General features: G+C 50.1%; 2 protein-coding genes across 6 annotated transcripts; one reads left to right on the forward strand and one right to left on the reverse strand.

Annotated features, from left to right (window-relative positions):
- Positions 1–2,368: 2,368 nt before the first annotated feature.
- LOC123131345 (putative F-box/FBD/LRR-repeat protein At5g62970) lies at positions 2,369–6,562 on the forward strand. Its single transcript, XM_044551038.1, has 5 exons — positions 2,369–2,480; positions 3,551–3,798; positions 4,662–5,588; positions 5,680–5,823; positions 5,927–6,562. The coding sequence occupies exons 1-5, from the start codon at positions 2,432–2,434 to the stop codon at positions 6,242–6,244; spliced, it is 1,686 nt and encodes a 561-aa protein (XP_044406973.1). The 5' UTR covers positions 2,369–2,431; the 3' UTR covers positions 6,245–6,562.
- Positions 6,563–11,282: 4,720 nt separating this feature from the next.
- Positions 11,283–16,264, reverse strand: LOC123128977 (uncharacterized). Of its 5 annotated transcripts, none has more exons than XM_044549100.1 (6): positions 16,180–16,264; positions 14,608–14,761; positions 14,415–14,494; positions 12,595–14,343; positions 12,296–12,455; positions 11,283–12,219 (listed from the first exon to the last, which is right to left on the reverse strand). In XM_044549100.1, exons 2-6 carry the CDS (start codon positions 14,759–14,761, stop codon positions 11,567–11,569), a joined length of 2,796 nt encoding a protein of 931 aa, XP_044405035.1. In that variant the 5' UTR covers positions 16,180–16,264; the 3' UTR covers positions 11,283–11,566. The 5 variants fall into 5 exon arrangements, with proteins under 5 accessions (XP_044405035.1, XP_044405037.1, XP_044405034.1 ...); XM_044549102.1 differs by lacking the exon at positions 16,180–16,264 and adding an exon at positions 15,605–16,024; XM_044549099.1 differs by lacking the exon at positions 16,180–16,264 and adding an exon at positions 15,058–15,491.
- Between the last annotated feature and the right edge of the window lie 2,984 nt (positions 16,265–19,248).

Here is a 19,248-nt window from a genome sequence, read left to right on the forward strand (position 1 = left end):
CTTGGTCCAAGAATACTCCCGAACGGACAGAAAACGGACACTCTCCTCGCCTTCTCGTCCGCTCCTGTCCGCCCGTGCCTTCCCTCTGGCCCACAAATCAGTTAGACCGAGAGGCTGGGGCGCGTGCGCGGGCGGGACGGTGCCGCAACGAGGGTGCGGCCGAGGCTGGACGAGCACGGGCGGGGCGGCGGCGCGGCACGGCTGAGGCTGGACGAGCACGGGCAGGGCGCAGGCGGCCGCGAGGCAAGCGCGGGCGCGGCGCGGCCGGGCGCAGGCGGGCGGACGTGTGCTCCCACGGGCGCAGCGTGGCGCGGCGGGGCGCGGGTGGCGCGGCGGGGCGCGGGTGGCGCGGCGCGGGCAGGCGGGCACGTGCGGGGCGCGGCGCAAGCAGGCGGGGCGCGGGCGCAAGCGGGCGGGCGCGGGCGCAGGCGGCGAGGCGCGGGCGCAGCGAGGCGCGGCCGTGGCGCGGCGCGGCGGGGTGCGGGCGCGGGCGCAGGCGGGCGAGGCCGAGGCTGGGGCGACGGGGGTTCACGCAAGGCGGCATGGTGAGCTCGCGGTGAGGCTTCGGGGTATGCACGGCGCGGCATGGCGAGCTTGGGACGAAGCGAGGCGGACAGTATGAGGTCCCATAGGCCTTATGCGCGTTGGGTGTAGATGCCCCATACGACTATCCGCCTCTCTGGACATCCGCTAAATCGCACCTTAAACAGACAAAAACGGATGTCCGGATGGGTCATGGATGGCTCACACTATGGAGTTGGCCTAATAAAAAGGGGCGAAACAGGGAACATTACCTTTGTTTTATATAGGAGAGAAGATTTACGGAATCCAATTCAGCTCTTGGAAGCATATGCTCGTGTGTGTTAAAAATATTTTTTTTACATGTTAATTATTTTTGTAAAAATATGTTCACTGTCACAATACCATCAAGAAATCTTTATGGGCAAAGCATAAGCATTTTGAGTTATGCGAAAAAAACCAAGACGAACGTCAAATGTTACATCTAATTTTGTTTTTTCATCAACGGCGAACTGCTATCTCGTTTCGCGTGAGATTTGTCAAGCACTCTTTTTACATTAACATGAACATAAAAAATCATATTTTTTACAAAATATTTACTTTTTTTTTTGAATTCATTGTTCATATGATGATTATGAGGTGAAGGAGAGAGAACTCATAAGAAAAAGTTTGTCTTCTCTTATTTATTTAAGAGAAGAAAAGAAATGATCTCTTAGCACAATATGTCTCATCACATTTTTAGGGAGAGTGGGTTATTAAAGATAAGACTAAGAGATGGTCTATTATAGAAATTTTTGTTGTCATCTCTAAATTACATGTAAGACTTAGGCCCTGTTTGTTTCATAAGTCCTAGGACTTTTTTAAGTCCCAACTTATAAGTCATAAGTCCCTACTTGTTTGTTTACAGGGACTTATAAGTCCCGAGTCCCTACCTATTTGTTTACAGAAACTTATAAGTCCATGTTGCACCGCTGCAACGAGGCTCAGGAGAGGGCCTGTCCGGTGATTGAAGACACCGCTGCAACGAACTGAGGCAGACAGAACCGAGGCGGAGAGGCGACGGGGCGGCGAACCGAGGCAGAATGAACCGAGGCGGGGCAGCGACGGGGCGAGAGGCGGGGCGGCGACGGGGCGGCGAACCGAGGCAGAACGAACCGAGGCGGGGCGGCGACGGGGCGACGACGGGGCGAGAGGCGGGGCGGCGGCGGCGATTGGACCGAGAGGCAGGCGGCGTGCGGGGAATGAGCCTGGAGCGACGCGGGGTAGGTCCGGCCCGCGATAAGTCCCAATAAGCTCCTCCCTGAGAGTCTTATTTGATAAGTCCCAAATCACCACAATAAGTACCTTGTGTTTGGTTTAGGTGGGACTTATAGAGACTTTTTTAAGTTCCTAAAACAATAAGTCCCTGGAAACAAACACCCTCTTAAGCTGGTCATAGTGGGAGTAACATAAGTAGTAACATAGATGCCACATAAGCATAAGTGATGATGTGTCAAGTAGTTAATGAGGAGAGAGACAAATAGAGTAACATAATATGTTACCATCACCTAGCGGTTCCCAATGCTAAATGAGTATATGAAGTAATAAATGAAGTGATGCATGACACTACATATATGTTACTACCCACTATAGAGGTAGTAACATAGCCTAGTAACATATACATATTACTAATCTAAGTTACTCCCCACTATGACCAGCCTTAAGATAAAACTATCTTACCAACTGTTGTACATGTGCCCTAATAATTGGCTAGTTGCTGGTGCAATTAGCAACGGACACGAAGTACTAGGCCAGGCCCGGTAAACAGTTAGAGCCACGCGCCTTCTCCGCCCCCAGTGGAAGTAAGAGAACCCGTTCTGCCCCTGTCTCTTCTCTCTGGGAGAAAAAAAAAGTTGAAGCAGCCCGTACGGACATGGAGTCCCCGTCGTCGCCGGCGCCAGCGACGCCACCGGCCACCGGAGGTAACCGTCTCTGCTCTATTCCCTCTATGGCTCTATCCGATGAAACGCCTCGGTCGTTCCCTCTTAGATGATGAGAGAAGTCCATTGACCCGTACCAGAAGGAGAGGCAGGGGTTTACTTAGGGTTTGGTCGGATACAGAGGGGAACAGACTCTAGGGCTTCTAAACTCGAACCATACACTTGGATAGAAGGAGCTTACGCATTACGTGTGGATTCTATTTCTGCGATTCCTATGGTGCCGGTGCTGATCCATCGAGAGGCATGCTTCTTTTTTCCCCTTGCTGCCAACGAGTTGAGGACTTGAGGTGCCAAGAGCACAAATCTGGAGCTTAATTTCGATGCCATAGGTTCGGTTTTTAACTATCGCGAAGAAATTGGTAGTGGTTCGGTTTATGCGTGGTGGTGGGATTGCCATGGTGTAGGTTTATGCGTGGTGGTGGGATTGTCATGGTGTAGGATTGGAAGCTAATTGGAGCAAATTTATGTCTTTGTTTATTTAGCTTAAAGGAACAAATCGGAGTATGATTCCACAAGTTAAGTGCTTGCCAATACGAATTGGCTGTGGATCGATTTCTATTTGCACCCTCTAGATTAGCAATTGGGGATGGAAACCATAACCTGCATTCTCCAGCTTTTAGACTGTATAACAAGCAGGAGCTCTGCTTTTCATTGAAGAAAGGGGACTTGTCAGTGAATATCCGTGGAACAATACCGAGACCCTATTAATACTAAGGTTATTTCTAAGACCTAACTTTCAAGCAGAAACTGATGAACCATTCAGCGGAGTGTTTGCTTGGTTTGTTAACTTCCCTGATTTTGGTATATATGACTATATGATGAAAAGATGTAAAAATAATCTAAGATGGAACGTAATCCATTTAGTTGTGTTGTGGCGTTAATTTTATCTGTACTGGCAAGGAGTATATTAAATCTATGTAAACATCAGCACCACAAGTGTGGATCCTACCCTTTCTTAATGCGGGGAAGACTCTGCCTTTATTACATTGAACTGCACATGAACATAGAAACTATGGAGTTGTGTAACTCTGGATCATTATCTCTTTCTCTAGATGATTGTTTCGCAATGAAGAAGTGGCAATTTAAACTGCGGAAACCTTCCCCGGCTATTCATTCAGCGCGACAATGGCGTGTCGTTCAATCCGCCAAGCCGCAACGGCGCATGCGTGATCATGATGCTCCAATTATGTCAACAGCGCATCAGTTGCATGCACATGAGCCGTCACGCGATGCTATGTCGCCCTGTAGTGGATCCCTAAACAAGACGATGTGCACGCAAGATGTTGAGCAGACTGTCCAGGTATCATCTTGAACTACTGCATTACTATCTGCCTAAGTGTAGTCATTTTGACATGTGTTTCAAAAATAAATACATGCAAAGTTGTTTCAGCGGAAAGTCTTGCACTCATTTTCTGCATGGGATTTGCAAAATTGTTACGATTATATAATTTCTTCTGCTTGAATACAATAGTTAGCTGTATATGCTAGTCCACCAACGCAGTTTGCTTGGAGTTTGAATACTTCGAATAAATAAATGAAGGGAGGTTGAGCAATATAGAGTTATTTCGGCTCAAGCAGAATGGTTAGAAGATATTTATGTTTCCACAAAGGATTATCTCTCGAATATTTGATTTACTACCTTTTGAACTAGTTTTGAGCTGACAGTAGTACCAAATTTCAAAATCACACCTAACCTTGAGGCGTAAACAAGTAGTGGCCTAATTATGCATTATGCATTGGTTGAACAATTCAAGTCTGCAGTGGTGTAACTACATAGTATTAAAAGCTTCCCATTACTTGTAAGAAATTACTAATGTTTTTACACTGTATTTGTTTGATTTGTTGCCTCCACTTGCTGTATTGATCAGAGAGACACATACGGAATAATAGTATGTATTAATGGAAAGTGGTTTAGTTAGAAAAAGGGGCTCTTTTTTATGTTTGTTTACACTTATCTTTTTGGAAATGTTGTTTACAATTATCTGTAAGTTCGAAGTGTAGATTAGCGAGGAAACTAATAGCATGTTGTTAATTTTGCTCAATGGACAGTGTAATCAAGCCCTGACACCCATGATATTAACGTTTTCTGTGGTAAAATAAGTTGTAAAATGTTATCTTAACATGGTTTCTAATTTTATACCTAACATGTCATTTCTTCTGCAGAACTGTGATTGGATCAGTACATTGCCAGATGACATTTTAATCAAAATTCTTTCCCTGCTGACAGTAAGCGATGCTGCAATGACTGACTGTCTTTCCACTAGATGGAGACACCTCTGGAAAAACGTTGACTGTCTCATCTTTGACCTCTATAGTCTCAGGATGCCAGAGTCAGAAATCTGTTATTACCATCAAAAACCATGTCTGCGGAAAGCTCAAGTAACAAAGTTTGTTCGCAAAACGAATGGCTTTTTGCGCAATCATTATGGCAATAGAATCAAGGAATTCACTATCAGATTCCCATTAACCTCAGTCAATGCTTCTGAGCTGGACCACTGGATTCGGTTTGCAGCTTCAGCCTCTACAGAAAAACTCTGTCTTGACTTTTATGACAAGAATCGCTCGAGTTGCCTTGACATTTTCCCTGATGAGCCTTATAACTTCATATTATCACCATTTTCAAATGGGAGAGGTTGCCAGTTGGGCGAGCTAACTCTGTCCAACTGCAGTTTAGGAACAACGCCTGAAAATCTCAGTGGCTTTGCTTGTCTTCATTTCCTTAAACTCAGCCGTGTGTCATTAGCTGATGCAGCTGTTTCAAATATTATTTCCAGTTGCTGTGCTCTCCGAAGCTTGATTATAGAGTTCTGCGATCAATTGTTTCATTTGACGATTACTTGTTCACAATTGCTGAATTTGAATGTTGAATTCTGCAATGACTTAAGTAGTGTCTGTATTCATGCTGACAATCTTGACAAGTTCGCGTACAAGGGACACAATGTAAATATCGAGTACAAATATGCACCATTTCTTGATATAATCCGTGTTTATTTCACGGAGATGGATGAATGCCCTCTAGACTTCATAAGTGCGCTTCCTAAGCTTCCAAAGTTGGAAACGTTGATCTTGCAATGTCCTGCGCCTGTACAAGTACGTAAGATTTCTGCCCCTTGGTATGCATGATGGTCTTTAGAAACTGTCTACATGCTGAATTCAAGTCTTCTTCTTGGTCTCCCTCCAGGTACCTCGTGCGCTGCGGCACACTTTCAGGTTTACTAATTTGAAGATGATCGTCTTCTTTCTGCTGAAATCTTGGAAAGAGTGCATTTGCTCGCTTGCGTATCTCCTTAAAGCAGCTCCGTTACTCGAATACTTCGGGGTGCATGTAAGCTGTGCACTTGTGATTTCTACACACTTTGCATCAGAACATGCCAACAGTTGTGTACCTTTCGATGTTCTTTCTCATGTTAACCAGCTTATCCATGCAGGGGTTTTCCAAGCTTAAGGAACAACCTAATGAGCTCAACATGACATGGCCTGAGGATTTGACATTTGCGAGGCTCCACATTATCGTAATCAAAGGGTTTAGCGGGGAACCGGAACTGATGGAGCTCCTCTACTTTCTGCTGAGAAGGGCGCCCGCACTGAAGAGCTTGCAAGTCGAGACGCGTGCATATGAGCCATTTTTCGTCAGGAAGGAGAAGCACAAGTCGGAAGACCAAGAAAGGTGCCGTTACGCTACGGAGATGGCCTCGACCCACCTGGCTCCTAAGGTTCCATCCACCGTGGCGTTCAGCATCACCTGACCCTTCCGTGCTTGCTGAAAAACGCCGCGGCTGTTGCAGGTCATCAGTGAACGACGAACAAATACATGGTTGATTAGCCTTCTTGGGTTTTTTTGCTGTGCAGCTAGAGTCCTTGCTTTTTGAAACCAAACTGCTAGCGCTAAAATTCCGATAAACCACAATGTGGATTTAGTTCCCTATTACTGCAGCCGCGAATTTCAGTGATCCGAACCGTGGTGTCGATCACGATCTTTGCTGTTCCTTTTTGGTTTTGCCGTGCACATGATGATGGGCCTTGAAGTACCGTGCTGTATGGGGAAACAAAGGGTATTATTATTGGTTGCCACTGGTATGGTAGCTGCCAATGCAACAACTTATTATGTACAGATGCAAGTTGACTCGTGAGCGTTTGGTACAACAGTTCCGTGGTCCTGACCGTTTGCTGCAGTTCATCCGCGGTCCACGTGTGTGTCTGCACGCTGGACCATTTAGATATATAGATACGCTGTGTTAGAAAATCTGTTCCGCTTGCTAAAACCGCGGCTAGTAATGCATAGTGCCACTGATACTTCACTGGGCCGCAATTGCTTTTTGATAGTTGCCTGAAAAGTGAAAACAATTCTGGCTTCAGTCGATGTTTTGAGAAATTTTCAGGCAACCTAGGTATGCTCGCCTCCTTGCTGGGCATGCATGTTGCATGGTGAAACCGTTGCTGATCATCAGGTGGGAAGGGACCTATCCATTTTAATGCATCTCATCACTTACGCATGCATGCATGTATGTGTCCTGATTAACTCCTGCCGACCTGCTTTCTTGTACGTATGTGTTGCCTGCACTGCACTACACTCTACCATCAACCATCAACTCAGTAGTAATTAGCTGATCCGATCTTGATAATGCTCTTTTTTCCTGGGGCAGTTAACCAACCCTTCTTTTTGGTTTGCAGGTGGATTAAAAAGATGGAGTGAAGATACTTACGCCCTGCAGCCAAGTGGAGATGCTAATCAATTCCCCGGCGTACGTGCGTGCGTGCGTTAAACACATGCACGATCGCGCGCAAACTGATAAATACCAGTTGCGGGTCGCCCTCGTTAATTAACCACGTACGTACACGCGTCCATGTGCGTACAGTACGCCTGTGCATGTGTACATACGCACAGTGGCACATCGCACACGTAGTGCCACTGATCATCGCACATGCCGTGTTTTCTCGTGGGCGCACGCACAGCAGCATATGCAGCAGCCTAGCTATGAACATGATAGATGCGTGACCTGTTGCTGTTGATTGGTCTTTTTTTTGCCCGTTAGTTAATTATAGTTAGCACTGTGCTGGTAGTTACTATTATTGCATGCACCATGTAGACGTGCGGTCTAAAATGTCTCACTGTTTGTGAGTCTGCGTTGGTTGCCATTTGCAGGCAGGACCAGCGAGCGCGCCATCAGCTAATGAATACCCTCCGACGTACCGCCATACGTTTTCTTGCGTACATGCAGATGCGTACACATGGGATGTAGTTGCCGTGTTATTTTATGTGCATGGAGACGTGGGTGATCTGACGGATGGACCAGCGGTGTTATTTAGCTCGCTCCATCTGCCGGCCGGCCGGCCGGCCGGCGAGAGCGAGGACCACCGGAGCAGCTTGGATCATGGATGGATGATTTCCTCTTGCTGGTTGTTGGTTTGGGCTGGTCCAGTCGGGTGCTAGCGTGGGCGTGCACTTGCACATGAAGGAGGGAGGAGAGGAGAGGAGAGGAGAAACTGATTGCGCGCGCTACTTGCAATGCATTGCATGCACGCAACTCAACTGATTGCATGCCCCGCTACTGGTAGGCGCGGACTAGCTGCCGTTGCATGCGCCGTAGGTAGCGTCCGGCCGGTCCACCCATCTTCTTCTTCTTCCTCCTCCGTGTGGGAGGTGGAAGCACCTTGTCTACATTCAATTCAACACATCTCCGGGATAAAAGGCACAAATTAACTCACCATGTCGTCCAAGGAGGCCCTGTCTGCACAAAGATACCGATGCATACGAGTGGATCTACCATGCGTCCATGCCACAAAGTCCGGTATGCAATGCATTTGTTTGGCCTTTTTTTTTGCGGTACTTCAGGTTTTTTTCTTTGCAAACTTTGCAAAAGACGCTTGCTTTTGACCGGAGACTTGCCGTTGCTCGTAACCCAACTCATGCGTGTGCTCCCTTCCCTCTCAAATAAATGGCGAAAAAAAAGCATGCATCGTGTGTCGGCGGTGCGTCGGTTGAAGAAATGTTTGAGGCTGCTCCTGTGTCTTCTGTACGGTGCGGATACCAAGGCCGCCGTATCCGCGTCTCTGCTCCAGGACGTGAGTTGAATACTGCTAGCCTCGTAAATTGCGCATCTTGACGCGGCCTGCCCATGCCCATGTTGCGTTGCGTGTGGCCATTTCCGAGGCACACACAACATTTATTTTTCTGAGCGAGGAGAGGCAGCAGCTACGCATGCAAGCGACCCTCGACGACACTGCCACAGCCCACAGGGCGGACGGAGGCCGCCGCCGCATTCATACGCACATGCACGGCCGGATATCGTGTACTACTACCAGAATAACTACTAAGTACCCTTTATTTTCTTTTCGAAAAACATGCATTTGTGTTCCGGTGCTAGCATAAAACACAGCACACACTGTACGTGTAGTACTCCCTCCGTTTCAAATTACTCGTCGGAAAAATGGATGTATCTAGAGCTAAAATACTCTCTCCGATCCTTTACTCCGCATATAAGAATTGTCTGAAGTCAATTTTCACAAAGTTTGACCATATTTATATGAAGAAATATCAACATCTACCATGCCAAAGTTACACAAATATGAAAACTTAAGTCATGACGCATCTACTGATATTGATTTCACATTGTGAATGTTGATATATTTTTTTTTATAAAGTTTGTCAAACTTTACAAGGCTTGACTTCAGACAAATCTTATATGCGAGCTAAAAAGGACCGAAAGGAGTACATCTAGATACATCCATGTCTGCCCCAAATAATTCGGAAGGAAGGGAGTAGTACGTATGGCTGCCTATTATCTGTTCACCACCTCGTCGTCACTGTAGACAGATCACATAACGAATGAAGCAGAGCCATGGAAGTACAAGCATGGCCCCACCCACACCCAGATCCAGATTCAACAAAAAAATAAAGGAGAAGACGGGTACTGTACCAAAGTGTCAGCAGAATGCTGCACCCTTTTTTCCCGGGAAAGAAAGTAAAAAAAAAGAGAGAGAGAGAGCAGAGAACCGTTGCGGCCTTGAATGCCCCTCCCAGCGACTCCAACGGCTTCTTCTTCCTCCTCTCCTCCGCCTGCTGTAGCACTGCCCACTACCGCTACACTCCATTTCATCCACACTCCACAGTCCCACCAGCAGCAATCATCGACTCAAACTCAGAAATAATAATGGTTGACCACATCCATGTAGCCAGCCAAGCCATAACGAATGAAGCAGATTTCAAAATCAAAACTGTTTCGTGGCGGCCATGCTTGCTTCTCTGGCTCACTCCAAACTTTGGATTGTGCACTATGCATTATTGCCATCTATCTATACTGCAAACGCTGAAGAAAGAAGGCACTGCTCACTGCTCACTTGTGTTGAGCGCTGACAGCTTCGCACCATCAGATCGATCCCACAGTCCTACTCCTACTAGTGCTGTACCACAAAACTTTCTACTGATCCAGGCAATGATAATAAATGAAATAGATGAGGTGCCAGCCAGATTTGCAGAGACCACGCTGATGCTCCACAAGCGCCACTAATCTGTTGTTTAGCAGCAGCAGCAGCAGCAGGAGTGGGAAGATAATTTGGAGGAGGCAGGCATCATCAGGAAATAAAGACTAGAGACGCAGAGACCTGAATACGCAGCAGCAGCAGCAGCAGCAGCACTGTTTTCTTTACCGCCACAAGTACCACTGATCCACACCATTTATTACAACATGGCAGCGCTGCAACTTGCCCTAGAAACAAGGGCCTGTGGTCTGTGCACCATGCAGCAGAGGCAGGTTGGTCATTTGGGTCAGGATGGCAGGAGGAGGAAGACGATGGCGAGGTTAGGCGGAGGGTGCCCCAGGGAACTCACATGCTAAGCCTGAAAAGGATCAACAGGCGCACAAACACACCAGCCTTTGGGCCTTGGCCCCCCTTCTTCCCCCAGGTCCACACCCCACAGTAATAAGTAGACCTCACTGCACAGCAATGGAGATGATGCCATGCATGCAGATGCAGTCATGTGGAGATGGATGGATCATGGGTGGCCTGCATGGGCCAGCCACTGCCTGACATGTGGGCCCCGTTGGCACACTCCACATGCGGCTACAGTTCTATAGTCCACGCATGAATGAGTGACCAAGCACAGCCACAGCACTAACCCTATCACACAACAACACATCAGGATATGAGGATATGGGTCAGATTGTATAATATAAGCTGGGACTGCACGAAACACCACACCAGGGATCAAATGCATGTTTGACGCCGTGGTTCCAGCTTCAGTCAAAATATACTACCCATTGGCAGCTTTGATAATCTACTAAAACTAACTCAAGATCAAGAGATTCCTCTCATCTCATGTGGCCTTATTTCCTGCGAGCCCCCAAATATGCCGATACCGCGGCGGCGACGAGGCGGTTGTCTGTCGGGTTCATTAGCCCTAATAACATGCCAAACGGCCAAGCAGCATTGGCCTTGCTGCTAAGACAGTTACTGGCACATTGTTTTGCTCCAGTGGGGTTTTAGCCAATAGGACTGGTTGCAGTAAACAAATGGTGCTCTGAACACATACCATAGACAAATCACGGTTGACATGGATCCTCACAAAATAAGATTACAGTGCCTTGTGAGCTGCGTTGGGCTGCTTCTTTTGATGCCCTGTGGATCAGATCATGGCTTCTAGTGACTTATCCTATTGGACCACACAAAATCAAGTGATATGTTACTGTCCTTTGTACTGTATTTGTTTTCTAGTTCGCCTTCATCATCATGAATGAGATCGTAATTCTAATTCAAGTAACACCAACAGCTTACTACAGGAGGACAAAATTAATTACTGCCTTATGTTTTATATAAGGAAGAAAAGGCGGTAACCTCAACACTGACATGGTTTATTTGTCAAAACGGCAAACAATCAGCTAATTACAGCATCACCCCTATATCAGAAAACGAGAGGACAAATTAGCAAAAGGCACACATTTGGCATCACATTTTCTGCGGTAACACGATAAATAGAGAAGTGTTACAGCAGAGCAAGTATCATCACGCGAACAGAAACACTACCGAGTTGGGGAGAGGCAAAATCAATAGTTAGGGGTGGAGGTACCTCACTAGGTGCTGTTAGTCAAATCTACAAGGGCCTCCTCAAGCAGGTCCTCCAAAACCACCGTGCAAACCATGGCGCAGACTTCAAACGTCTCTAGCCGCGTCGTGTCGGCGGTGGCGGTCTCCACCACCTCCCTCTTCAGGATCATCTCCAGCAGAAGGTTCCTCTCGATGACTTCGCCGGGCGGATACTTGTCGAGTATCGACCAGTTCCTTATAACCCGCCAAATTTCATCGGCGGCGGAGTTACAGGAGGAATCATCATCACGATCTTTGCGTTGCGAACAAAATGTCCGGCCCCATGGGTACGCGGACAGTTCTGTTGTCCAAGTAAGCTCGGTGAGCGCCTCATTGACGGCATCAAAGAGAAGCCTCTCTTTTGACCGCTTTTCCCTCGACTTGATCTCCTCTGCTTGGTGATCTGACAACTTCTCAAGCAACCTTGGGTCCAGAGGGCTGGCTAATACGCAACTTTTTCTATCCATGCCAGCTGAGGAGACTAGCTTCTGGATAATCGTCAACGAGTCTTGATCATCATCAGCCTTGGAGAAAAGCCTTGCTAGTCTCAAAGAATTTGGTGACATCACTTCTGATGGGGGATCTTCCCATGACAAGGATCTTGAAAATGATCCGATATGTGGAGACCTGGACACGATTTCTGCAGACACAATGGATGACATTACACAATGATACTCTTTCAGTTAATAGTTTGATGAGATTGGTTTACAGCTTACGTGGGGATGCGGTGATGAAATTTTCAGTTGAGTACAGTAGCCTCCTATTGTTATCACAGAGAAACGGTCCATCCGGGTCCAGTACGGACACAGGGCTTGGTTGCTCTTGAGACTCACCAAAGAATCCTGGGACACCAAGACTTGGCAAAGGAGAAACACCCTAACAGGACAGAGCAAAAGTTTAGTAATTTAACTTGGCCAAAGAAGTAGGAATAACACCTGTAATAAGAAATCTACAGGTCTGTAAAAAGAAAAGGTACGGACAATAGCTGTAATAAGATAACTTTTTGGGCAATTACCTTGGCAGGGATGCTGGCCACATTATTAGTGTGACAAGAACTAGCCATGATTCTTTGCAGAGCATCCTCATCAGCATCAAGCAAAGTAGTTTTATGTGGATTCTCCAGTGTAAAATGGCTAGAGCCTTCACTACCATCACTAATAGCCATGGCACTTCCATTCTTGAGTGTATTATTAGCAGACAAAACTCCAGGTGGACCTAACTTCTCCCGAGCTGATTTCTTGTTTTTAGAGAACAGGCTGGAAACTCTTTCCCTGAATGATGATGACTTCCTACTTTTTTCATTGTCAGCTTCCTGAGAACCAACGGCAACTCTGTTCGACTCCCTGCCTCCATAAGACAAAGAAACTGGAAGAGACCGAGACCTTGGCAAACATGAGAAAGGATCTGCAGTATCCAGCTCAGGCGATCTGCTCTCTAATGTTATTCCCCCACACTCCTCCTGATCCTTTTTCCCTTCAGGGATTGTGAGCATCTCACCTAGAGTGCCGACACTTCTACGTGCTCCCCTTTCTTCCTCACCGCTAACAGTTGACGATACCACCGACCATCTCTCCAAAATCCGCCTTTTGGCTTCCTTAACCACCGACGGTTCACGCCGATTGGATGCCCGACTAGAACATGATGCAGAGTAAGGACTGTCACTCCGGCTCAGGAAATCCCAGGAACGGCCAGATGTGGGAGTACCAAACTCCAGATCCTCACTTATTTCACCAGACACTTCTTTAGCAGTTTCAACCTCTGACTTACTAAAGGAGCTATTTTCAACGTAAGTATCATGGTATTCATAAGAGACCGAACTATCTTCATCCTGGCTATCTTTTAAGCGCATCCTCATCTGCCAAGTGATCTCCTTGGCCAGTCTTCTTGAGGATACTGTTTCATCAACTGCCATCACACTATCGTCGTCACTATCTGGTTCTGTTGATGATTCTAATGAGGACACTGGGATCATATCTTCATGAGACTTTGGAAGTCCTGGCTTTAGTACTACAATTCTTGTTGGTTCGGACAAAGTTGAATTTGCCGGGTTGACATTTAAGCTCTGGTGGCGCCAGCATCTGTTGCCTTCAGCTTCATTTCCCTCTGAATATAGCTGCCTCCCGGCATGAATGTTGCCCTTTCTCTTCACTGATTCTGCTGGTTTCAGTATGGTTATTTGCTTTATTTCTGAAGGTGGTGCAACAGGATCGAACCCATAATGATTGTTTGATAACAGAGGAGTTGGCTCATCTAGGAACTTCAGGAACAAGTCTTTATTTGAGCTCAAAAACTGCAACGCTTCTTGGAACTCCTTTGAATGGAGAAGCTTCTCGTCCGTAGCCAGACGTTTTGCTTCAGCAAACTTCTCGCGGACAAGGGACATTCTCCTCTCACAAGAAGGATCATTTCCTTGGTGTCTGTTCTTGCTGCTATCGATCTTCGAAGGCTGATCACGTCTCCATGTCTCCTCATGCCGCGTGCCTGCCTTCTGGTTCTGATGGCATCTGCTTTCCTTCTTTGGCTTGACATTTCGGCCATCGTCTTCCTTACTGAACCGTCTTCCTGATCCCAAATCAGATTGGTGGACGGATGGTGCGTCGTTCAGACCCATCAACCTGGCAACAACATTGAGAGGCTCATCATCAGGCACCCCTTCTCTCCACATGTCCTGCTCCATGAGCATCTTGACGGGTGACACACCAGATCTGTTGGTGGGCGAGTTTGATCTTTTCGTTGGAGAGCTCCTCCTTTGCTGACTGTCTCTCTGCAGTACACAAGAGAACAGATATCAGTTAACAAAGCTCAAGAACAAGAGGCATTGACATGATCACATACATGTTTATCTTCCATCTGAGCCGGAAACTGATTGCTCGCCATCTTGAAACTACCGCTCCGGTCCTTGCCAGCCGGAGAAACTGCAAGGCACATGGTAAATCGCATCAGAGACCGGCCGAGGAGAACGCCGCCGCATAACAGGAAGCAGAAAAGCAGCAAGAAATGCAGAACAGAAGGGCGAGGAGCTGCATACCGTCTCGGTGCGCCTTGTCGGTGAGCATCTTGGTGGCGACGACGCCGTTGCTGAGGTCGAACATGTTGATGACCCTGCCGAGGCAGCCGGGGAATGGCGCCAGCACCTGCAGGTCCTGCTTCTTCTTCTGCTTCCTATCCTGAGCCCCTTTCATCTGCACAGAGGACGGCATTAACAACCGCAGCCTTCAATGCAGGAGCCGGTAGGTATAGGTACGCACGCACAAGGAAATATATTTTTCAAAATCTGAAGCAGGGCAGAGATGAACAGCAGCCAGCTTTGGTTTTGAAATTACAAACTATTTTGAATCGTGTGTGTACAGGTGATGGGGGGTAGGGAGAGCACGAGACGGGACAAGCTCCCAAGAACGGAACAAAAAGCGGTTTGGCGTCGACGACGAGGCAGGAAAGATGGTGGTGGTGGTCACTCCCGTGAGGCGCGCTCACCCACCTCGGAGCCACTGGAGCTCATCATGGCGATTTCGCAGCCGGAAAAGCTCGGGCGCGGAAAAGGGGACGGAGATGGGGGCGCGAATGTGCGCGCACAGCGGCTTTTGTCTCCCTGCCCCGCTCGGGCGAGAGTAGGAAATCTTATCTCGGCCGGCTCCGGTGATCTCCTCCCACCCAATGCGGCGACGGGCCCTCGCGGGCGCCGGAAGCAACCGCACGCCGCGAAAGGCGGGGGATTCCCTGCCCGGAACGGGGAGGGCGATCGAATCCGCGCGAAAGGGAGAGCGAAAGCGGCGTGCGCGGCAAAGATCGAATCCTCTTTCCCCGGCCGCGTGAAGCTGCGGCGGCAACTGCGAGAGCGACGGCGGCGCCCGGATCGATGGGGAAAGTCAAGCCCCCAACCCAAAGCGACCGCGAGGGGAATCACCGGCGGTACGGCGGTGAAAGATGAATAAAAAAAAGTGATGGGATCAGATATACTACTAGGCTAAAAATAGTGGATTGATTTGTTAAAAGGGGCGGCGGGCGGGAATCTCGTGATTGGGAACCTGGTCGGCGAGGAACGGCCAAGGAGAAGAGCCGCCGGGCCGGCGACGCGGTGGCCGGCAGGAACGCGCAAGGGCTCTCCACTTCCTCCTCTGGTTTTATTATTAACTGGTGGTGTTATTCTCTGGCCCGTGCACGCCGGGAGGAAGAGGACGCGGGAGGTGAGGTCGTGCTCGGGGCCGGCAATGGCGACGGGCCCCATGGATCGGCGGGACGGGGTAGGATAGGGGGAAGACGGAGGTTATGGCAATTGCTGATAGCATTCATGGATTGCTGCTGCGGGCGGAAGGACGCAGGACGCACGGGCCGCGCGGCGTGAATGTTTCTTGACTTTTTTGGATGGATTTACGGAAAGGAGATGGGTACTCTACATGGTGGAGAGATTGATCGAGGGTAGGGGGAGGGCGGCTCGGCCTGGAAAGGCGCCGCTTTTGGGGAAGAGGAAAGCGACGGGGCGGAATGAGAAGGGACGAACGGTCACCTCGCCGACCCCCCCCCCCCCCGAAACGGCAAAGTGACGCACCCGCCCGCCCGGAGAGAATGAGGAGGCGGCGAGGGGAGGGAATCGCGCCCGTACCTGCGGTGCGGCGTCGTCGAACGCCGGTGAGCGGACCGCCTGTCAGATTCTGCCGGACTCGCGGATCTCCCCGCCGGCGGCCGTGGTCCGACGCCGGCCTCACGCCACCGCGGCGGCTCGGCCGGCGATAGCGGCGGTGCGGGGCCGGCTGCCGGATGGTGTCAGGCCGGCGATCCGTGGCCGGGCGTGCCAAGGGTGAGAGGCGCCAGAGAGATGCGAAGGCCCCCTCAGGAACGGAGAGACCGTAGCCGGCAGAGCAGCCGCGCAACACCGCCGCCGCCGCGTCCAGGAGGCCCGGCCAGGGAAGCAGCAGGAGCACCGATCGCGCGCGGGGCGAGGCGACTCAGGCGAGAGTGCTGGGGGAGAAGAGCGGAGGTGCCGTGCCTGTAGCAGCTAGGAGCGTTGCAGTGGAACACCTGGCAATGGCCGGCCGCAATGGCGCTGAGGGAGGTAGTGGGAAGTGGGGGTTGGAGAGCGAGCGAGCGAGGGAGGGAGACGGGAGGAGGGCAACAGAGTGTGGCGCAGAGCACGTGAATGCTCATTAATGGGCCGCGGCGCCCTTTGCCCTTGCCCGCGTTCCCTTCCGGTCCAGCCTACCGCACCGGTGGCGGTAATCCACTGGCCGGCCGGCGGCGATTTGCAATACCGCTCGCTCACACTCCACTCGACCGGTTGCGTTTGCTTGTCAAATCCGTCAGTCTCGCTCACGCCACACGTGCCTCGCATCCCTCCCTCACTCTCTCCTCCTTGGCTTTATTTAGTTAATTAATCACTTGAGCAGCTCAGCTCAGCTGGGGAGCTGAGCCGAGTGATGCGGCCACGGCGGATGGATGGATGTCTGCGTTTCCTCGGCCCGTGCCCATGTGCGTCCCTGTTGGACGGTGACCGGATGAACCGGACGGGTCAGGGAGGGAGCATCTTTGTTTGTTTAGAGCACGGTTAATACTCCGGTTAGTTGCATGTCATCTACGACCAAGCTTATAACCGGCAAGTACAATATTTAGATGTAAGTAAATATTGTACTCCTTTCATCCGGGAAAGCTTGTATCTAAAATGGATGTTTGGGACAAGTTTTTTTGGACGGAGAGGCTACTATTTTGTTGATACATGTCTCACTTTCCTCTCTCATAAAGTGTCTAGAAAACACATACTGAAGCGGACTGTTAGTTTGTAGCCCGCTTCTCTTTTCTCCTATCTCCTCTTCTTTTTCTGTCAAATAAGCAAAAATATATCATTTAAAGGGTTAGAGCCCGCTACGTCAACTTATTGTACTTGCTCTTATCTATCGATGCTTTTGTTAACAGCTGCTCGCTTGGTGGCATGAGTGATACGTGCATGTGGCCTCACAGTAACCTCAGCTCAGCTGGACTGCCCCATCCCCATCCCCGTACGTACCAAGCAAGCTCATCAGCTCGCTGCTCACTGACCACTCGTCTCGTGCCTGCTGGTTGGTTGACAAACCATGGGTCGCGCTCACTCCTCCATGGACGCGGCCGATCTCGCCGGAGCTGCGTGCGGACACGTACGTGCGTGCGTGCTTGCCTCGTCCGGTCCGGCTACCCGGCGTCACCTGTCCCACAAGCACAGGACGCCGAGGTCGCGAGCCATGCCAGGCCCAGACCAATCCCCCGGATTCAGATTCTCTCCTCCGGTCCACTCGACAAAAGTTTTTCACGTCATCTATCCATTCTACTTAGAGCATCTATAACCGGACTTGACAAATCCGACCTCCTAAATGTCCGCGGGCACTGACCGGATATGTCTCAAATTTTCAGTGTTGTAGTCGGACATCTCATACTAGATTTTCAAATCCATACAAAAGACATGCAGACTAAAAAAACGTACGTACTATGTCGATCACCTAACTACTCGTCGTCGGAGATGTCGACGATCTCCGTGCCCTGCTCTAACAGCATCGGCGGTAGTTGCAGCTCCCGTGCCTCCGCGTCAAGTTCGGAGAAGAGCGCGTCGAAAACTCCGTCTTCGCCTGCTCCCGCCGGAGGAACGCTCCGTTGGCCTCCACATAGGCCTCATCCTGGATAGACTCCGGGATGGTCTGCTGCTCCGCCATCTCGTCGGACCGGGCAACGGCGAACTCCGCCTCCGTATGCTCCATGTTGAAGCCTGACAGCTACTGCTCCGGCTCCTACTGCTCCGCCTCCTCCACCTCCATTGGATCCATCTATTCCTCCCCCTCTTCCGCCAGGCTACTCCTCCTCCTCTGGCTCCGGCAAGTCCGGAGGCAGCCCGGCAACGATGTGGGCGTCGCGCACTGCTTGCCTCGTCCGAATCTCCTATTGGATCTCGGTGCGGCGCTCCAGCATCAGCATGGCGTAGTACGTGATCATGCTCCGGACCATGACGAAGTGCCGGAGCATCGGACCGTGAGCGGAGCGCTGGAGCGGGAGAGGGAGGAGGTGGATGGGCTCGGACTAGCGGCGCGAAGAGGGGGGAAGTGGATGTGTTAGGGTTGCGGGACGCCGGGTGGCTTAAATAACCGGATTCAATCTTGGGTGACGAGCCGGAGCGGCACCACGCGGCGACGGACGCCGCGTCTGTCAGATCGTTGGGTTTTCGGGTGTTTCCGTGTGGGAACCCTTCGTCAATCCGATGTGGCGGGCATGCCAGAACACCCGATATACGCCCCATATTTTGGCTGGATAGGAAGGTGCCGGTCAGGCCGAGCATTTGAGGCCCGTTTGAGGTGTTTGTCTGCGAAGAAACATGATCGGTTAGTACGAACGGCTGTCCGAATGTATGGGGCGGGTTTAAGGCGCCCGACGGTAGACGCTCTTACTCCACTACCTTTTTGGCTTTGGCAGTCGTGTCCCGTGTGTGCGCCCTGCACCGGCATCGGACGGACCCCGTTGGTTGGCCACCGGTGCACACGCCTCGCCACCATCATCCAGCCCTCCCTCGCCGTACCTACGCACGACCGCGCGAATGATCGCCCTCGGGTTTGGGAGTCGAGTAGGTCACCGATGTCTCTGCCGGGGTTACTGCCGCCATACCTCGTGCGCACGGTGTCTGCGAAACCCGACAGTAAAGCAAATGGCAATGACAGTCTTC

This window comes from Triticum aestivum, chromosome 6A, assembly GCF_018294505.1.
Source record: "Triticum aestivum cultivar Chinese Spring chromosome 6A, IWGSC CS RefSeq v2.1, whole genome shotgun sequence".
Lineage (NCBI taxonomy): Eukaryota > Viridiplantae > Streptophyta > Magnoliopsida > Poales > Poaceae > Triticum > Triticum aestivum.